Raw genomic sequence first — 21718 nt, forward strand, 5'->3', positions numbered from 1 at the left:
GCAATGTTTTTGTAATGAATTATTATGTGAGTGTTCATTTAGGTTCTGAAATCAGCTTCCCAATCCCTCACAGGCCTAAGGTTTAAAACAGAAGGTAAACCACTAAGAGGAGCCAAACATGACCCTGGAAGAAAAGACAGACGGATGACTTAGGAAGTCAGTTAACTAGAAAAGCAAATCAGATCACCTTTGTGTTTTAGAAAGCACATGTACATTTTTTTGGACAAACTTATATAGTTTCATTGAATTTTGACATACATGACGTTTTATACATTGTCCATTTACCATCCAAGTAGATGCAGCAGAAATCAACATAATTTTCAAATGAACTATCAGTATGAAACCTGTTTAATTGAGACACCTGAAGCCTGATGTTTTAAGCAACACCATTGTGCATAACCTCATTTTAATATTATTTTTAGGGCCGGGACTTTAACGCGTTAATTGAGATTAATTAATTACACAAAAAATAACGTGTTAACTAAGATTAATTAATTACAGGGAAAAAAAATTCCCGCATTTTTAATAACTTATTTTTGCACCGCGGAACGTTTCTCATTGGATGAGTTCCAGCAGACCGATTATACTGGAGCACCAACTAGTGTTCGCAAACTTCGCATATCACCCATAGACAGTAAAAGAAATGGACACAGCGACCCCATTGGAACTCAATTGAGACAAGTGAAGCCCATTTTTAGCGTTTTTTAGCACTTCCGTTTCACTTCCGCAATCGTTAGCCTATTTTTTACAAAAACTGTTTATACGGGGCCATAATGTAACATAGATGGATAAATGGAGCCCTTCATACATTGTCGTGTATCTTTAGAAATAAATAATGGACAAACGGAGTCTTTAAACGCCTCAGATGTAAAGTTATTCGCTGTCAAAGTGACGCCAAAATGAATGGGAGTCAATGGGAATGCTAACGCAAGTGAAGTTCTGCTAAAAGATGGCAGCCCCCACCCGACTTCAACTTCCAGTCGAGTTCCTTGCCCCCTGATATCACCGCAGCACATTGAGCCTCAAGGATCACCTCAACGCAAAACATATAGCAGCTAGCGTGGACTTTACACTTTATGTTGAACTATGTATTATTCTTTATTGAACTCTTTATTGTTTTGGCCAAGGTTATTGAGAGTTGGACTTAGTGTGTTATGGCCTCTGAAGCAACAGAGAGATGTTTTCTAATAGTCAGTGTTTCCAATGTTCTGAATGTAATAGACAGTATTGTGTTTTACTTAAAAAACTCTTTACAGAAGGTTCCAGCACCTATAAGCTTCCTGAATTTCTGAAATTTACTATTTCTAAATTGTTTCTAAATATGCTATTGCTACACTTCATGGTAAAAATTGCACTGGTCTGCTAGACTTGGTTGAACAAAGATAAACAATATTTTGTTGCTTAAGCTTATGTATTCAGTCATTATTCAATGGTATACTATAAATCCATGTGAAAAAAAATTACTTCTCACTGTTCTCAGGTCAAATATTTATATGCGATTAAAATGTGATTAATTTAGATTAATTAATTACAAAGCCTCTAATTAATTAGATTTTTTTTTTTTATCGAGTCCCGGCCCTAATTATTTTCTTATGCATATTGCCATTCCAGACACATGATGCTATAGCCTATTAACAGTGTGGACCACATACAAAAATATCACTAATTATCAAATCTGTGTCATAAGGGAGAAGAGTGGATCAGTGGATCATTAAAAAGATCTTTTAAAAGCTCTTTAAAAAAAATGCTGCAATGATATTTTCATGATGTTGAAAAGGTTAAGGTTGGAATCAGTACTTTTTGGGTTCCGCCTTTGTGCAGTGAGATCTATAATTCTGGTGCCATAACATTACATTTGATTTCACTAAATGAGACTCCAGAGAAGCACAATGAGAAATAGGGGAACAACTTGAAATGGATGATGAAGAAATAGTGAAAGAAAAATTTGTAGTTGAAGGCTATGAAATTTGAGCTTAGTTAGGCATTTTTTCCAGAAAGAGTAATGAAAATGATTTGTCATTGATTTGATAAGGGAATCTATGGATGTCTTATGCATGTCAGATCAAATCAAATCAAAACAAGTTAAGTTAAGTTAAGTTAAGTTAAAGGTACAGGTTGTAGGACCTGCCACTAGAGGGCGCACTACCAAAACAATATCAATCGCGTGGTTTCATGACGCTAAGAAGGAGCGTGGAATGATGGGATTTGTTGTCTTCTATCCAACCGCAGACGGCAATCAATCAGACGGAAAGATAAATCATGGATTTAACGGATAAGGTAAAGTTTTATAAATGTTGTGTTTGATGTCATAATTTTCAAATGCGAGTTCAACGATTTTCGTTAGTAGATTACATGAAAAGTCAATGCAAAGAAGCGATCAGACGCATCCTCACGTGGGTCTAGAGACGCGATGCCCTGCGTTTGGCATGTATGCCCCATAATACTAATCTTGTTGGTCGTTATAATACCATACATTTTCTGTAAAGATACAAATCAAAACAACCCACCTGTTGAGTAAAACACGAGCAAGATCGGCATCTCTTTCTAGTTGATATTTGTCACGAAGCTCTCTCCATCTAGAAAATGCAACACCGATATTAATCCTCGCTCTTTCTCTCCTCTTGTCCCAAATTCTTCTTGGTTCATTTGTTTGCCTGTACGCTTAAGTTTATGGGAGATGTCCTTGTTGACAAAACCAGCGGCAGATGGTAAACAGTAATTATGTTCTATAAATAAGTAACACAATCCACCAAAATACGTGCAAGAAGAAGTAAATAAGGAACAGCTTTAAGCAAGTTAGTGGTTTGATGGACACTAGACACTACTTCCGCATTTGTCCACGACACTGTTGTCATGTGGTTTCTACATCAGTAAAGGCGGGAACAAAAGGTTACTAACATCATTGACAGGCGACTGCACTCCCCTGTGTCACTGTTTAGAATGGGAATTTTTTCATGATTTACAAGTAGTTGAAAACATTAGAGATATTGTTAGTAATCAGCTGGACAAAATATATAACACTAGCCTAGTGGTTTTTGGATATTTTACTGCACATATCTTACAAATTGTACTTTTAAACTGATTTTAGATTATTTACAAATGTAAAGGAGATTTCCAATTCAGTTGCTCAACTGGTGCAGTCCCACTCCCCAATGTGTCCCAAAATTTGTATTTCTTCAGTACTCTACTTAAGAGGGTTTAATCAAATTTATGCACATCAGCTCCTTTTTGTGCATTAACTGATTTTGTTAAGTAAATGTCACAGATGGCTCTTACATAATTGATTTTATGTCAAATCAAACGTTTCCAAATCAAAATAGGTTGCTAATGTTAATTTATTATACAAATGAATTAGCCTGAAAAGGCTGTTTTATTCTATATGAGGGAAGTCCAGTTAGAGTGGCTGCCATGTGGAGACCACCAAATATTCACTTTTTCTTGGAATTTCATTTTATCCTGAGCTGCTATGGCATTTATGGCTATAGGGCTGTCACTTGATAACTCAAAATGCAGTGTACCATTACAATCTTTAGTTCCCAATATTACAGAAATGGAGATATGAGCTGGATATCACCTGATGTTTTTAAATCCTGTCACCATCTTTCACCAGAGCTCCTCCCATCAGTTTAGTTTTTAGTTTTTGACTTATACTGTGCTCAACAATCAGGTAAAGCTGAATAGTAAAGCTGAAATCATGTAGTGTAGCCTGGGTGTCTGACATCACCCTATTTGATATACACTGGTTTAGTCTCTGTCACTAGTATAAAATTCTAAAGTACTTTTGTCAATTTTGAACTCCAAATATTTGCTGTTTTTTTATGGCAACGTCAGACACCTCGTCCGGGTAAATGAAACGTCTCAGTTACGTCTCAGTTAGGTGATTAAAACCCTCTTGGGAAGGCAGAAGTCTGCCGGGGGAAAACAGACTCTAAAGGCTATACCGTGAACTATACACATACAAGTACCGCTTAGGTATCATTACGGAACCCAGACTCCCATGGTTCTCACGGATTCATTATGAAGGCCTGGCGCCGGACGTTCCGCTGAGTCCAGCTGTCTAGGGTGATGGAGGATCTCAACAGGGTCTACAGTATGGACACTCTGGAGCAGTTTAAGCAAGCCAACACTAATCGGGGCCTCTCAGTGCCACTACCCATTTGAGGTGAGAACACAGGAGGATACCTTATCTACACAAAGGCTATAGGACCTAGCGAACGTGTTAGGGGTCACCCAGCCCGCAACTCTACATATATCTGTCAGTGAGGTGCCATGAGCCAGCACCCAGGAGGATGCAACACTTCTAGTTGAGTGAGCTCGCAACCTGAAGGGGCAGGGCACACCTATGCCTGATAAGCCTGGGTTATGGCATCCACAATCCAGTGGTCCATCCTCTGCTTAGAGACAGCACTCCCCTTGTGTCTAGTCTACGTAGCATCTCATTGCTCGGACGGGACAGAGCAAAGCCAGGGCTGGGTCTGCCTCCTCGAAGGGCAGCACTTGCAGGTTCACTACTAGGTCTTTGAAGGGTGTAGTGAGAACCTTGGGCACGTTGCCAGGGCGGAGCCTCAGGATTACCTGGGAGTCAGCCAGCCCAAACTCTAGGCATGAATCGTCGACCAAAAATGCATGCAGGTCCCCTACCCTCTTGATGGAGGTCAGTGCAAGCAGGAGCAGAGTTTTCAATGGAAGAAACTTTAGCTCCACTGAATGCAAAGGCTCGAATGGGCCCTGCTTTAGGGTTTAAGCACTCGAGTCAGGTTCCAAGAGGGTATAGAGGGGGGCCGGGAAGGGGGCCTCCTGGCCCCCTCTAAGGAACCTGACGATGAGGTCATGCTTACCCAAAGACTTCCCATTCTCGGGTTCATGGTACACAGTAATAGCGGCAACCTGGACTTTGAGGGTGGAGGGAGACAGCCTTTGCTCCAGCCCTTGCTGCAAAAAGGAAAGCACGACTGCAATCAGGCAACCTCGGGGGTCTTCTCAGCGAGAAGAACACCACTCAACAAACAGGTTCCACTTCAAGGCATAAGTGTGTCTCGTAGACGGTATTCTTGCCGAAGTGATGGTGTTCACTACCTCCTGGGTAGGTCACCTAGAGCCTCCGCGTCCCATCCAGGGACCAGACATGGAGTTTCCAAAGGTCTGGACAAGGGTGCCAAATGGTGCCCCGTCTCTGAGTCAACTGGCAGTGAGTGGTCTCTTGAGAAGCAAACAGGTCTACCTGAGCAGCTCTGAACCGTCTCCAAATCAGCTGGACCATCAGGGGATGGAGTCTCCATTCTCCTGGGAGCATTGCTCGAGCCAGCTCATCGGCTGTACAGTTGAGCAGGCCCGGAATGTGAAAGGCATGAAGTGACCTCAGAACTTTCCAACTCTAAAGGAGGAGGTGGCGGGCGAGTTGTGACCTGCGACGCGAGCGCAAACCACCTTGTCGGTTGACATATGCAACGGTCGTTGTGTTGTCTGTTCGGACCAGCACATGCTTGCCTCATAAGTGACCTTTGAGACGGTTCAAGGCGCATGGCTAACAACTCAAGGCAATTGATGTGCCTCTGCAGCTGCGGGCCCGTCCAAACCCCTGAGACTGCATGCCCGTTGTACATGGCCCCCCAGCCGGTGGTGGAGGCATCCGTGTAAACCACAACATGCCAGAAGATCTGCTCTAGGGGCACCCCTGCCCGGAGAAATGCAAGATCTGTCCATGGGGTGAGGGTTTGACGACAGGCCGGTGCTTCCACGCCCACCTCGGGACACTGCCATAAAGCCAGTGCTGGAGCGGTCTCATATGTAACAGGCCAATCGGTGTAAGTGCCACTGTGAGGAGTGCTATCTGTTCAACCGAATCCAACTACATACCGAGAAAAGAGATCCTCTGCGTCGCACCTGCATTGCACCTGCTGCCTTCTTATACTCACGCAGTGATCAGTGGCAGCTGGATGCAATAATTGCATGCCAGTGTGCATTGGCTCATTTAGTTTACACTCAAAGTAGATTGGTCTATCGAACCGATATCCCATTTTGCGTCGGTCACTGACGTGGCGTCGAGAGTGACCGACTGAAAGGGAAGCGGCATTACAGTCAAGACCCACGTATGACATTTTGAGATTCACTCTCTCTTGATCATACACATGAAAATGGGGCTCATCTGCTTTTCAGTTATCTGGAGTAAAAAAATAAATAAATAAAATTCAGATGACATAAGTAGTTAAACAGTTGCGGATTTCAGACTGGAAAGAGAAATGTTTGCACACTACTTTTTAAATGTTAAACATAAATCTGACCAAATGACACAGTGTGTGAAGATGGAAGGAAACATAAATGAAAGGAAAATCATTCTTGTGGACACCCCAGGCTGGTGGAAGATGTGAGTGTCTGAAAGTGAAGCTTAGTAAGAGAACCACTTTCTTTCTGCCGGGACTTCATGTTTTTCTTCTGGTGATAGAAGCTGATATTGCTTTCACAGACAAGCACAGGAAATCAGCTGAAGGTCACATGCAGCTCACAGGTGATTATATTTGGAATCACACCATAGTAGTACAAAGTAGTAGTTTACAAAGCTCAAATATTTGATTAGTATGTAGAATGTGAAGAGGAAAATTTTAACAAGCTTACTCAAAAATGTGGAAACAGATATATTGGCTTTGACAGTGAATACAGAAATAATTGTATTCACTGATACAGAATACAGAAGTACGGAACTCTTTAGATATAAGCTTGTTGCTGAAAACAATGGCCGCTATTTTGAGGAGAAAGCAACTGGTATAGGTAACTGAAGGTTTTGGAGAAGAGAGGAAAACTGGAAAAATGCAGGTCAGTCTCTAGTTTTATTTTGGTCAAGTTATCTTTTATTTTATTTTATTTCTTATATTCAATATAACCACAACTTATTTTGTCTTAAAAGAAACTGTTTCTATTCTTCTTACAACAAGCTTTAAAGGGATTGTTCACCCAAAAATGAAAATTTGACTTTGATTTGATTAGGTGACTTTGTTTCTTCAGTAGAACCCAAACTGAGATTTTTAACACAAACCATTGAAGCAGCAGGTATACGTGAGGCTGACTGCGTGCACACCTTCTCAAATGGACGAGGCTTTTATTTGTATTATTCTTTGAAATTACAGGGGGCCACGAGGAGTAATTGTCCTCTAAAACCATGGGGAATAACTGGTGAGAAGAAGTAATTTGCCAATACAAGTCTTGTGATGAATGAGTTGATGAATTAATAATTGTACAAACTTAAAACAATGTTAAACTATTTTCTTTATTCCGCATCAAACACAAGACAACTTTAAGCAACAGTGTTTAATTAGTATCTAAATTCATTCTAATTCTATTTTTATACAAAAAAAATCACAAGTACAGTAGTCACTGTTATGGTATATTTCATAAATATAATTTTTGTCTTCAACTAAATATGTGCACTATGTTGTTTAAACAGATTCTACTGTTGTTTATAACTTTTTAGTATCTTTCATGTAATTGATCAGCATTAACAGGCACAAAGTTTTTCTAAATTGCAAGCCACAGAACTAAAAAGAAAAGAAAGAAGTGTATTTTTGAGTATAATATGTATTATATTTGCAGTAATTTATGCTTTTAGCAATATAGTTCAATATCTACTTTTTTAACAGCAAGTCAAAACCATTTTGTGAAGAAACTCTGTTAAAGCATGTGATCTCTTGGCTTGTAGATCACTTCATTGTATTCAGTTAGATGTCTGTTGTTTGATCTTCTGGCCGGAGGGACAGAGGCAAAATTCACAGCCGCGTAATTCACATCTAAATCTCCAATCTGTAAAAAAAAAAAAAAAATGCATAGATTTTTTTTCTTTCTGCTTGAGAGCCAAAACTCATTTTTATATAGCACTAATTTGTAATTCATTAGAAGTTTATATAAGAATATATAAGAGAAACTGATTTCACAAAAAACAATACAATTTAAATTACCTCAGATGATGGAGATGCTACATTTTTAGATCCTTCAAAATGAGCAGAAAATTATTGTTAAACTTTGATATGAATATTTGTGATTGAATATTTTAATTGTTTTAAACATAGTATTTCAATATTACATTTGGTAAAACATTATACCATTATCCTATCCAATTAAACTCTGCTTAAAGAAAAAAAAAGGTGGGTGGAATTTTACCTTTTTGCCTTTTTCTCCAGTTTTTATAATAATGGGCCAAAAGTATGATTATTACCATCACAAGCACAACATTGCAGGATATCAAGCAAAGTAACACAGGACCCCATACTTCTGGATTACTGTTATCTGAAATAGAGAAAAAGAAAAATGTTAATAAAGCAACAACATTCTGCCCATAGTAAAGATCTGTGAACACATTTCTGCATATAGTAGATGTTCCCTGTAGTTACTTATCTATGACTTAAAACAGTATAGTTATCAAAAACATGTAGAGATTTAAGCCATATATTTATAATGTTTGAATGTCATTGCATTTGTTAACAAAATATCAAACCAAGTAGCATTAATTTCAAGAAAATCTGCAAGCATCCTTTTCAAGCAAAACATTTCTCAAACAAATTTATGTTTTGAATGAGAAAACAATAGGTATGTGATTACACGCATGATTAGAACTGACTTAATAGATTCATTAAACACACTTTTAGACCTCTTGGTGAAAAGTGAATGGAAAAATATCTTAAAACTGCAGTTATGTTTGCTGAAGCCCCTTGGTTGTATAATTTGTAAAATCCAATATAATTCATACAATTTTAAGCGTGTCTTAATGGTAGAAACACTTTTTGGAATCACCATTGAAGGTGACAGTTAAAAAAAAATCAGATAGTGAAGTCATAGCAATAAAATGAAGAATTTACCAGTATTTTTGAAAGTGGTTCTATCCACAACTTCTTTCTCCTCACATCCCACATTAAGGTGTTTGGTCTCAGTTCCTTAGAAGTAGCAAATAAAGATGTCAGAGATTAGACTGTTGGTTTTAAATTACTTACAAACAAGAGAAATTAGTTAAAATATACCACTTTAAAAGGAAATGTAAAAGACAATAGCATGTTGAATATATTTGACCTTTAAGTATCAGATGTGCTCCAGAAATAAATTCTATTTTATTCAAGAAAACTGTCCCGCAGTAGTATTTTCCGATGTCCTCCTTGGTTGTAGCTTTGATGTTGAGGTGAAAAGAATCTTCACTTGCTGAAATATTGAATCTCCCATTTTTAACTTCATTCTCAAATTGGATATCTCTCCCAATATTGTATGATAATACAATAAGACGAGGAATCTGATCAGTTCTCTGTTTATACCAAACCATTGTGCTGCCAAAATAGTTTTTTGTCAGGAAACATTTGAATGTAACATCATCTCCCAGCTGGAATGTTCGTAATGAGACAATTTCACTACTGTTATCAGGTCGACCTCCAGCTGAAACAGAAAAGAGATTTCATTTTTAACACCTTTTTCACTTCACTTCACTTCACTAAGTATGTATGCACGCTTGGAATTGATATATAGATATTTATAAGATAAAAAATCTACTTACTTGCACAAAAGATCAGAATGGCCCAAATGATCATGTTTGAAGCAATGAATGTGTATAATGCTTTTTAGAAGACTTGCATGGGATGTGATTGGACACTTTCAAACCAAGACTGTGATTGGTTGAATTCAGTCTGGTATCTCTCACTCCACTCCAAAATTGAAGCAAAAGTGTTACTAAAGATATTGGGTAAGGATCAGTGACTCTGTCACTGTATTGTCTGTAATAAAAGACGTGGTCAAATGTAAAGGCAGCAAGATTAGTTTGTGAAGGCATCAGTGTTTCATATCACATTTTAATTACGTCAGTCTCCAGATTTTCAATGAAACATAGATAATTACAGAACTCCCATTTTAACTTACAAAAAGTAATTAGCCTTTTTAAGTCATAATAGATTATATCAAAGGTCCGCAATACATATAAGTGCATGCAATATTTAATGATGGCAAAATCTTATGTATATGAACCTAAATGGTCTAAAGTTTAAGTGTAAATCATTTTGTAATTTTTAGTACTTTGAAATAAAAACTGACAATGAAAATACTACCTACATTCTCTTTAAAGGTTATATATTTTATACCTCTAATGTTTGTAATAATTAATGGACTACACATACAGTAATGCATACATAAGATCGCAGTATGTGAATTAAGTTTGTTTTTTGTAGTGCTGCATGTGTGAAAACAGTTTGTGGTTTTCTTGTTTTTCTAAAGATGGTCATCAGAAGTGACTATCGACCACATTAGCACCATATTTAGTAATCATAAAAAACAGGTCACAGCGGGACAGACGTGCATCCTGTGTGTACATGTGAGTGAAAGTGCAGGCGCAATTGTTTGTTTTTATAGTCATAGGTGTAACACTGGCTCTGAAATGTTTCACGACCACAGTGTTAATTCATCGGAAAAGTGAGAATGCAGAAGACCATTGCATGTTCAGACCTCCTTTGCACTGCAGGTGTGAGTAGGTGTTTCTGGCAACCACATATTAAACATGTGTCTATGTGGAACAAAACTACAACCTTTTCAAATAAATGACTATATGTAACTTTAGAAATGGAAAGTTGGAAAGGGAAAACTTCACAATGAGCATTATTATTTGACAATAAGTATTATTGTTATTATTATAAAAAAGAACACACCCATACATGACAATCAACATATCTACAGACACAAAGTTTTTATTTAGGTTATTATTCAGAAAATAACCTCAAGCAAACCCATGAGGCCTTAATATGGTATTAAACATCTGTTGCTATATTGAACAATTAGGTTGTTTATATATACCAATATTAGCATAATATTATAAAATATTATCTAATATAATTCTAAATTATAGTATTATGGCATGTATGTATATAGACGGGGGTTCTATTTTTTAAGCTTTAGCTCCCTCTTGAGGATTGATTCATTGTTGCTTAATCAAAATTAAGCAACAATGAAGAGCATCATACAGAGCTTATTTCCACTCTGTCCTGTAAACCTATACAAACTCATCTGTAATTTTCCTAATCTTTACTAAAAATCGAATCAGGATGTGATTATTAAAAGACATCCGGTACTGTTTGGATTCACTGTATCAGTTAATTAGGAGTTATCACAATCTCTCCATCACAAAATGATCAAATGGTCATTTTAATTTAAATAGAATTGTTTAATCCATATTATTTCATGCAAGATACATTGACAACAATGATCAAAACCCCTTTAGAGGAACAAATAAAAGAGCCAAGGCTTTGGGCTTTTCTTTCTGTACCCTCACAATGTGTACCAGTTTGATCGACTGAAGGAACGTGTTTGCACAGACACATAGGGCAGATGCACAGCTCTAAAAGTCTCTGTATTAAAAGATGTCATGCATTCTGGCTCTCAAATGCTCATAATGTTATCATGCATGTTATTTACAGTTTCCGACCACTGGCTTTCCTCAGTAACTGCTTTCATGACCTGTTAAAATATATAAATTGCTAGTGGCTGAAGGGTTTTCAGTTGGGGTGCTTTGCAAAACAATGTCTCTGTAAACCAAGATCGGAGAAAAAAAAAAATTAAGAAGAATGAAATGCAATTTTTATTCAAGTTAAAAGGAAAAACAATGAAAGAGGGAGAAAGAAAGTCAATACCTGTGCGTGCCTAAAACTTTGAACTGACGGCTTGTGTCTGTGATTTCCTGTGTTATCTGCAAGGACACATGAGGATGACTTAGATCTTAATCCAGAGTAAATTTATCAATTATTAAAAATCAACAAATTATGACAATATGTACTGATACAGAACTAGACATACATGTCAGGTTAGACTCCATATTAAATGTTTGACAGGAATGAAAATGAGGCTGTGAGTAGACTTTTACAAAGGCATGCACTGTATAAAGCTTTTACAACTCACAATGTATTTCAATGTTTTATGGAGTTTTTTTCTATTGTTTTTTTTTTTTTTTCAGACAGACATTTCATCGGCTGAACAATCACTACTGAACGCACTGTACTTCAGTCCTTCACAGCATTGCTTTCATTTCTGTCTACATTTAAATACAGCGCTAACCTGACTGAGTTCAATTAAAATGTCATAATAATAATCATAACTCTTTACCTCACAGTTGTGAAGATTAAGTCCTTTAAGCCCATGTTTCCAGAAAGCTATAACACTTTCTTCTAAACAAACTGTTGAAAACAGCACATGAAGACTTATACCACTTGTATAAATCACTGTATAATTTAATTGTCAGCAAATACTGTATTTTAATGTCATGTCAGGTTTATACCTAAAGTTTCAATAGGGAAGTCAAACTCCAGTTCGGATGCTAACTCCTTGCTGGGGACCCCCTGCATATTGACAATTTTCACTGTTTCTAGAAGATGACAAGAGGATAAATTTACAATATATCAGTGCATGCTTTAGAAGTTAATTCATGTATAAATCATACTTAGAAATCATACATACTTTCCAGCGCAATTAACACTGTGTCTCTGTCCAGCTGTGTCACTTGGACAGCTCTTATTGTCTCACTGTCTAAGAAAAGAGACAAAGATCACACATTCACACACTGTTCAGTGAATAAAACACAGTAGTCCCATTCAAAATTTGCATGTTTTTTTATATTTTATTTTCTGATTATGAGGGGAAAATCAGTTGAGTTTATAGGAACGGGTTTAAATGTGATGTTCGCTGTGAAATTCTTCAGCCCTGAATGCATGCAAGACCAGCAGTCAGTCAGTCAGTCAGTTACCTTGCTGAGGGTTTGGCGTGCCGTTCAGATGGATGATGTCAAACTTTAGCTGTCGATCGTTTTGCTGTTGGAGGCTTTCCTGGACACCCACACAGAGCTGAGGAAGCTCATCTGTCATTAACACCAGCAGCTCAAAGATGGGCAATGGGTCCGGTAGGGGCACGGCAATGTGCTTCAATGAGAAGACGATAAGAAAGGAGAAATGTAATGAGAGAGGACTACCAAATGTTACACAGGCTCTAGTTAGGGAAAGCATAATATTGTTTGTTTGGTAGAAAGAAATATATTTACTTGTAAATAAAATTGTCATATATTATATGTGCAAATTAAACATAAAAATAAAATGAAAAATAAAAATAAATAAAAATCTGTTACATTAGAAAAGACTATAGAGTCTTTAGAGTCTATTAACCCTGTAAAGTTTGACATATGAAATATTAGTCAAAAATGTAATTAGAAATGGCACAGTTTGTTGAACCTTTAGATAAAATCTTATATATGCCTTTTTTTTCCTTTCATATTTGATACATTAGACTTTTATGGCTCATATAATGTAATATAGGAGAGTTTTTTTTCCATACTAAAGGTGGGGGGATATTTTTATTCACCAGAAAGATAAATTCTGATTTTAATCTGATTGCTTTTAATGAAGGGCAAAACATAATGCAATACAATGATAATTGAAAGATGTCCAAGTTCCTCAAAGGTCTGTCTGATAATATTAATTACTGATAATAATCATATTAATTACTGATAATTATAATAATACAAATAATAATAATATCTGATAATATTCATTACTGTACATTAAATGATGTAAGGATAATCAAGTAAATCTAGTTGCTTCAGTCTGTGTTCATCTTGAAATATTTAAATTTATTTGTGTTTACGTTTAATAAAAATCGTTATAGATTTCATACCAAAATTTTATATAAAACCACAACCCAAAGTTGGAAAGGGCCTTTTATTTGGTAAAAAAATATCAACAATAAATCAGATCACCGGAGATATAAGAGTGTGTACAGGTTTCTCAGCAAAGTTGTAATTGCTGATAATTTAGAGGTCCTAGAAATGTCTCAAATATGATATAGTAGGCTTTAAGAATTACTATTATTACCTTGAGGTGCATGAACTTCTGCAGCGGTTCATACCACAACAGTAGTACAAGACCAGAGGGAACTGCAGCACACAAGAACGTGCTGTCTGTGTATGGGTTACGAGCTGAGGAAGAAAAATAACCAGAAAGTCAGCAAAGACATTCATGGGGAAGAAATGTGTAAACATTGATCTATTGTGACGTAGGTAATGGTCCTCACCCACGCTACACTTGCGACTGCCCTTAGTGTCTGCAATCTTCACTGACACAGCAAACTTCCTGTGAAAAGATTATTTTGAGTTAAAATGAGCACCATATAAGCTGAATAATTCAACTTTTGTTTGTTTCTTTGACCTGTGGATGATCCGTTCTGTGAAGCGGTTGGTGCCGAGGGACATGTGACCCTGTTTCCTCTGTAAATGCCCTCGCTGTTCAAACAGAGCTGTCAGTCTATGAGAGTAGAGATGAGACGATTTACCTGAGAATAGAATAAAATAAAACAGAATAGAAGTTTACCGACCACTGAGGAGTACATTAGATGTAGTTTTCCTGTAACTATACATTTATTCAAACAAACCTCAAATGAACTTTTAAAACATACATGTCTTTTAAAAAAATATTGTGTTTAATCTTTAATCTAATGGATGTTTGGATTTTGACAATATACATAAAGCACAATGGATTTTTTACTTGACCACGATGTACGTTTTGAGAATTTGGAATAAAACATTTAGCAACATTTTAGAGAAAATCATATTTATTTTAGAGAATGGCATTAGGGTTTAATATGTTGGTATTTTAGTGTTTAATGAACTTGATGAAAAAATTTAGTACTTTAATCTATTTTTTTATTATTCAGTGCTAACACAGTTTGTAATTTCTGAGCAAGTAATTCCTAAAACTGGTGGACTGTTACATCACAACATCTATAAAAATGTTACATACCAGAGATGGACATTAAGACATTGTTCATGACGTAAAGCCAAGTACATCTCTGTGGAAGCAACTGCAATCGAGAACAGGAGGTCAAATATTTTAATCATTTAAAATAAGATTTCATTCCTGAGTTGTATTTTTGTATTTGACAGAAACAGTTATTGAGTGAAAATACTAAATCATAATGTTGTCATGCACAACGATGCAGTAGCCAGCAGTACCTTTTCTAAAGTGTCTTCATGCAGTTCATTTAAGTTAAGGATATAAACACCCTCCTCTGCACCCAGAATTAAATATTGATCTGTGAGGAACGGAATGAGAAATCAAACAGAATTCAATAATACTCTGATTCTGTATTACTGATGCTAAAAAAAATTTCCATCTATTTTTAAATTAAATTAGTAGGATGAAAGAAAATCTGTACCTCTTGTTTTGGGCAAAACCCATGTCTCTGCACAATGAATTTTCAGTGGACATCCATTAAAGACTTTAGTAAAACAGGCCCCCATCTATGCAAAATGAATTATGCAATGTTTCATAACCACAGTACATCGGATGTAAATTTTAAGAAGATTTCTTAGGTTCATACATAGATACTAGGCCTAAAAGTGACAAACTAGTCATCAATTATTATGCCATGTCGTCACACTCTAATTTAGTAAAAGCCAGGTTTTACACATTTAAAAAGGTGCTAGTAGGTGATTAAACTTACATAGACTTGGGGAGTGGGAGGAAGTCCGTGAGAATCTGCTCTCTATGAATTAAAGGTTAAAAAACACAAGGAACAGTTTCTATAGGACCTATTAGTCTGTCAGTAATACTTTTAGTTACTCAGAAAAACATATACAATGTGTATTATGTAGTGGGTTTTTGAGATCTGTCCATGGTGCTGAAACATCTAGCACTGCGCTACCCAAATAATGTGCTCGGTATAATGAAATAACACCAAAATATTTGATCTAATAATGTTTCAATGTTTCTTAATAGTGGTAGACAAAACAACAAAATCTGCACAAGGGATGCATGTGAACTAGTTCTTTATATCTGCCACTGTTTTTGATAAAAGGGCATTAATGTAGCTGAGATGTATTAAAGTGTGGGATACAAGCACACATAAGTGTAAGTCTGTTATTTGTAACATCCAACATTGTGTGACTCACTGAGTCCTCTGTTTTCTTCCTCATGGTGCTCCACTCTGGAGAAATAGCCGTGTCTCTGCTCAAAGTCCTTGTAAGAGTCCTCTGTTTGTCCTGTGTGTCATTACCATCAGGAACATAAGGGTCACTGTACCAGTGCCGCACATCCTGACTGCCTGAACACCTCAACAACGCTGACAAAATACAAAGAGAGAAAAGTTGTAAAACCTTGTATGGTGAATTTCCTATGTGTCTTGCATCTGCAGATAGTAATACCTGATTTTGGATTTAATACAGTATCAGGGCATAGAGTAGCACTGGGTCGAAGCGTAAGGTCCTTGTCATCCAGATTTAAGTCTAAAGAGCTCATGGGAGGAAGTGATGTTGTTGAAGAGACAGGTGGTGGGCTGAACAGCCCACTTTTCCTCTTACTCCACTATGAAACATCAGGAAATGTTTACTGCCTTGCATAATTTTTTATAGAATCATAAATTAATAATTAAGACAGGTTATGAAATACCTCAAAATATGAGTGTCTTTTTACTGTCAAGCTTCTGAAAGAGAAAGGCAGTTCAAAGTGAATGACAAAATATTAGTATACACATGGTGCAAAGTATATTTCTGCTGGTTGAACATCAAAGATAACCAAAGATATTTTTTTTTAAAGAAGCAGAGGGAAAATAGAAGAACTATTTATCAATATGCTTATATACACACACATACATATAAATTATATATCTACTAACAAAAATATAAATAATAATCAATGCATAATTTAACTTATAGCTGATATAGATTTTTTTTTTTTTTTTTTTTCATTAGATGCCACTCCACAAGGTGGCGCCAGAATATAAGTAGTTCCCACCTATGCTGTAACTCCTCCTCCACTCTTTCAAAAAGACCCCTGCAGCAGTGAATACAGTTCAAATGAAAGGTTATAATAACTGTTTAAACCTGTAGTGCAATTATAAGTCCACATCAATCAACACTCACGGTGACTCTGGTTCATCTCCAGATATGCTCCAATCATCACACGATCCCTGGGAACATAAACATACTTAATTCAGTTGAGTGAGAACCATGAATTATGACACAAAGTACTTTATGAAGTGTGATAGGATGTGGTTTGTGTTTTCTTTGCCTCATTGGCATAGAGAGAACTAAGAGAGTGCAATAAAACTGACCAAGTCAGGATAGGGTTCGGTCTCTTTTCTCCTGGGAGGGGTAAATTTAACCTGGTCAACTGAAACAAACAACAAACACATATTACGCATTCTTCATTTACATATTTGCTCCATTTAAAAGGGTGAGTAGGATTTAGGTTTTTTTATTTTTTTGCTGACATTTGTCTACATTTATTTCATTAAAAAAAAGGTAATACAGCAATATTGTGAAATACTATTACAATTTAAAATAATTGTTTTCTATTTTAATATATTTTAAAATGTAGTTCCTTCCTGCGATGGCAAAGATGCATTTTAATCATCATTACTCCAGTGTTCAGTGTCACATGATCCTCCAGAAATCCTTCTAATATACTTATTTGGTGCTCAAGAAACATTTCTTATTATAAATGTTAAAAACTGTTTTGTTGTTTAATATATTGTGGAAACTGTGATAAAATTTCTTCCAGAATTCTTTGAGGAATAGAAAGTTAAAAAGAACAACATTTATTTGAAATACTTATTAATGCTGTTTTGCAGAATAAAACTTTTTTTATATATTTTTTTATGAAATGAAATTAAGAAAAAAGTACATACCCCTTTTGAATAGTAATGTAAGCATTCATAGATCTGGACAATATTAATCGATATTTAGTGATCATAAGATTCTGAACATGTTAGAATGTGGTTTTGAAGTTGTTTTTGTTGGTTGCATATATGTGAGACCTCCAAGAACTTCATACATTAATTTGAACATCACTTCCTCATTTGTCCTAAAGAAGCTTCATTGTCTATCGGTCTGTGAATGCTGTAATCTTACAGTCAAAATGTGTGACAATGGATTCTCAGTAAAAGTGGCATTGACTTGCCACACGATAACACACACACATCACACTCTCCGCTTGGCCTCGAATGTGAGCACTGGATCCAGTTCATGCGAGTGAGCGTGTGAGGGGGAAGAGAAGGACATGCCATGACGTGTGCTAAACAGTACCAGCTCTATGAGTTGTGTGCCTATTCACATCACTGAAGCTATCCTCAATAGCAGCCTTGTTAAAGAGCACCTCCTCTGCTACACATCCATATATTAAACTTTCTAATCATGCACACACTGTAATGAAAACAGACATGGCTCTGACACTGGAGTGAGTCATAGTTTTCTGAAGTTCACTGTCACTCGGAAAACAGAAAGATGAATACATATAATAAAGCAACATTTCATTCCGCTTCATGTCGGGTGGTTCTTTGCCTCCATGCATGTCATGCATTTAAATTGTTTAATGCAGAGCTAGCTGTAAATTATTCCTTACATAGAAAAACATAATATTGTACCAAATATTGTCCAAATATTGATTTAAAAAAAGAAGAAAAAAACAGATGATATTTTAAAAATAATATAAAAGAATAGGACTGAATGGTGTGTATTGTAATATGTTAACATTATGTTAAGTGTAAATGTTACATTTTCAGTTTAAATAAGGACAATTTTTAACCAGAACTTACATCGTTCTTCTGATAAACTTCTTTCCACCCGCATATGTTTCCCTTTGGACGGGATTGTATCTGGGGCTGTATAACTTGCCTTTAACACACACACACAGAACAGACACTAAAACAACAGTACACTCTGACAAACTGAACTCTGACATGCATGTTTGGAAAAATAATTCAATTTCGTCATAAATTAGGGAAAGGTTTCCCAATAATCCTGAATCCTGTGCTTCTCCGTATTTCTCATTATTTGAAAAAAAATATTTTTTGATCACATGTATATTTGAAAGTAAATTGAAATACTTCAAGTCATTTTAAGAAAATTAAGAATGCTTTAATATATATATATATATATATTTAATGCAGATGAAAACGATGCAGTGAGGGACAAACTTACAGTATTCACAATACTCATACTGTTTAAGGGTCTCAGATTATGTAATTTTTTTTACAGAAAAACTGGTTTATGGAGTTTTTGTCTAATAGTTTCTTCAGGAAAGATGCTTTGTCAGTTGAACAATCGGTATGTTGTTAAACCACAGTACTGTACAGTGAAAGTACTGTACTTCTGTCCCTCACGGCACCATTTTCATTCCTATCAGAAATTAAATATGACCTTACACAGTATTCCTGTGTTCAAGTCATGTAAAAATTACAATAATTATGCATACGACCCATAAGAAGTTTTGAATAAAAATAAATTTCTGTGCCAGAGCATACAGTATGAAGAGCTCAGAGTAGTTGCCATCCAATAATTACAGTAATTCCAACATAATGCAAGCGTGTCTTGTTCTCACCTCTTCATTCTCTTCAGGACTCAGTGGATGATGTTGGTCCGGGTTACTTGCCATGTCCAGCAGCTCAATCATCAGTTTTCTGGTGAGTAACTGTGTTACAAAGGGGTGCTGGGAAGAGTGAAAGCAGCAAAAATTTAAAACTTTTCTAGAAATACAAACTTTAATAAATTGCAGTATTGTACATTTAATGAGTATTTGTAGGGATGCTCCCATTCCCATTCATTTTTTTTCAGCAAAAATAAAAATCGCAATCACATTTTATCATAGCATTTACTTAGAAAGGATGCATGCCGTGTATATAACAGATCTAACTATTATTAAAAAAACACACACATATATATATAATAATAAATACATTAAAACACATGTATAGGTAAGTGATATTCAGCAGCAATGCTAATATTAACTTTGATTTTTGAGATTGATTCATCTATCACCTGGAGAAGAGTTTCTGCTGTCGGCCTCTTGCGAGGACTTTTGATTAAACACATCTTCACAAAGCTATGAAACCCTGCAGGCCTGCAAAGACAAGGACACAGCCCTCTCACCAATCATGTCAGGTACTCACGGGAAAACTTGCACTTTTCTTTACGTTTTCCATTTCAAGAGAAATGTCATTTCTTTCTATGAGGTTCTGAGTCTCACCATTTGCTCTTGTCTTTTAGTTTGGGAGGCTGGAAGCTGCTCTTAGACATCAGCATCAGAGCACTACAACAGAAAAAACAAAAAAAAACTCAGTACAAAAATGCTTTCTGTTCTCGTAAATCAAATAAATGAGTCATTCTGACCGCATGGGATGAAGGTCAAACATTGGTGGCTGTAGCTCTGCCAGCTCAATGGCGGTGATGCCCACTGCCCAGATATCACACAGATGGTTGTATCCGCCCTTCTTTTCCACTGCTGCCACCTCAGGGGCCATCCTAAAAAAAACAAAGACAAATTTCCATTAGATACTTCACAGTCCGATTGTCTTTCAGGAAAATGTAAAGGGTAAAGGGGTGAATTTATTCATTGAGCGTATGGAAATGTTTTGGATCATGCATTCTTTCTGTATTGTTATTAAACCTGTAAATGTAATATAAAATCACACACACACACCCACACACACACACTACCATTCAGGGTTGGTAAGATTTTATTAATGTTTTAAAAGACTGCCTTATGCTCCCTAAGGCTGTATTTATTTGATCAAAAATACAGTAAAAACAGTAGCATGATGAAATATTATTACAATTCAAAATACCTGCTTTCTATTTAAGTGTTTTTTTGATCCTTCACATGATCCTTCAGAAATAATTCTAATATGCCTATTTTTTTTTTCTTTCTGCTTAACATTTATTATTATCAATGTTAAAAAGAGTTATGCATCTTAATTTGTTTATGAAACATTGTTATGGTTTTATTCAGTATTCTTTGTTGAATCAAATGTACATATAAAAGTACAAATTTCTTTCCAAAGTAAACGAACAAAAAACCTTACTGACCTTTTGAGCAGTAGAGTAAATATTCTATAGTTTTTTAATTTTTAAGTAATTTAAGTAATTTAAGTAATTTTTGAGTGAACTATTCCTTTGCATTAATCATAAGGGACAGCGTGCTAATTGTTTAAAACAAGACAATCCAGACTGTGTGATTCTGCAGGACTCAAAGGGTAAATCTTTGTGCAGATGGCTCACCAGTAGGGAGTTCCTATGAAGGACTTTCTCTTGGCAACAGAGGCACTGATCTCAGCCGCAACCCCAAAATCAGCTACAGAGAGAGAGAGAGAGAGAGAGAGACAGAGATGATAGAGAGAAAGGGAGGGATACATAATCTAAAATGTGCAGCTTCAAACATCTGTGTCTTAAACCAAGAGTAGAATATGTATATCCGTACTTAGGGTTCAATAACACATCAAAACACTTACCCAATTTTACATCTCCTCGATCAGTAAGAAGAATATTAGCTCCCTATATTAGAAGAGAGGTTTATATTTTAATTAACAATTTGAACATAAAAAAAATCACAATACAGTACATTGCCACCATCATTCAATGCAATTCAAATGTTTGAGGTCAGTATGATTTTAAAGGGAAACATTAGTACTTTTATTCAGCAAGGACAGAAAAGACAAACAAATTCTATTTCAAACAAATCCTGAATAAAATGCTTCACAATTTCCACTAAAATATCATGATATCTGAAGGATCATGTGACATTGAAGACTGGAGTAATGGCTCCTGAAAATTCAGCTTTGCATCACCAAAAAAAAAAAAAAAACTATTTTCAACTGTAATAATATTTCACAATATTACTTTTTATTGTATTTTTAAGCAAATAAATGCACTCTCTGTCAGCATAAGATACTTCTAACA

The 21718-nt window shown here is 35.9% G+C and overlaps 2 protein-coding genes across 4 annotated transcripts; both read right to left on the minus strand.

The window, feature by feature from the left end:
- Window positions 1-6851: 6851 nt before the first annotated feature.
- Window positions 6852-10496, minus strand: LOC113071382 (uncharacterized). The gene is made up of 6 exons (XM_026244723.1): window positions 9524-10496; window positions 9052-9405; window positions 8844-8918; window positions 8149-8274; window positions 7947-7978; window positions 6852-7791 (listed from the first exon to the last, which is right to left on the minus strand). The coding sequence occupies exons 1-6, from the start codon at window positions 9555-9557 to the stop codon at window positions 7663-7665; spliced, it is 750 nt and encodes a 249-aa protein (XP_026100508.1). The 5' UTR covers window positions 9558-10496; the 3' UTR covers window positions 6852-7662.
- An 857-nt stretch (window positions 10497-11353) lies between these two features.
- LOC113071384 (mitogen-activated protein kinase kinase kinase kinase 3-like) lies at window positions 11354-21412 on the minus strand. Of its 3 annotated transcripts, XM_026244724.1 has the most exons (26): window positions 21271-21411; window positions 21041-21113; window positions 20153-20284; window positions 20010-20072; window positions 19802-19883; window positions 19365-19472; window positions 18580-18658; window positions 17098-17156; window positions 16907-16953; window positions 16779-16817; window positions 16434-16467; window positions 16190-16349; window positions 15938-16107; window positions 15490-15531; window positions 15202-15286; window positions 14999-15078; window positions 14787-14847; window positions 14196-14319; window positions 14062-14120; window positions 13863-13966; window positions 12746-12917; window positions 12460-12528; window positions 12281-12367; window positions 12109-12179; window positions 11640-11695; window positions 11354-11534 (listed from the first exon to the last, which is right to left on the minus strand). In XM_026244724.1, the coding sequence occupies exons 3-26, from the start codon at window positions 20281-20283 to the stop codon at window positions 11447-11449; spliced, it is 2070 nt and encodes a 689-aa protein (XP_026100509.1). In that variant the 5' UTR covers window position 20284; window positions 21041-21113; window positions 21271-21411; the 3' UTR covers window positions 11354-11446. The 3 variants fall into 3 exon arrangements, 2 of the variants coding, with proteins under 2 accessions (XP_026100509.1, XP_026100510.1); XM_026244725.1 differs by lacking the exon at window positions 16779-16817; XR_003280083.1 differs by lacking the exon at window positions 11354-11534 and having other exon boundaries at window positions 11651-11695; window positions 12460-12524; window positions 21271-21412.
- Between the last annotated feature and the right edge of the window lie 306 nt (window positions 21413-21718).

This window comes from Carassius auratus, unplaced genomic scaffold, assembly GCF_003368295.1.
Source record: "Carassius auratus strain Wakin unplaced genomic scaffold, ASM336829v1 scaf_tig00007299, whole genome shotgun sequence".
Taxonomy (NCBI): domain Eukaryota; kingdom Metazoa; phylum Chordata; class Actinopteri; order Cypriniformes; family Cyprinidae; genus Carassius; species Carassius auratus.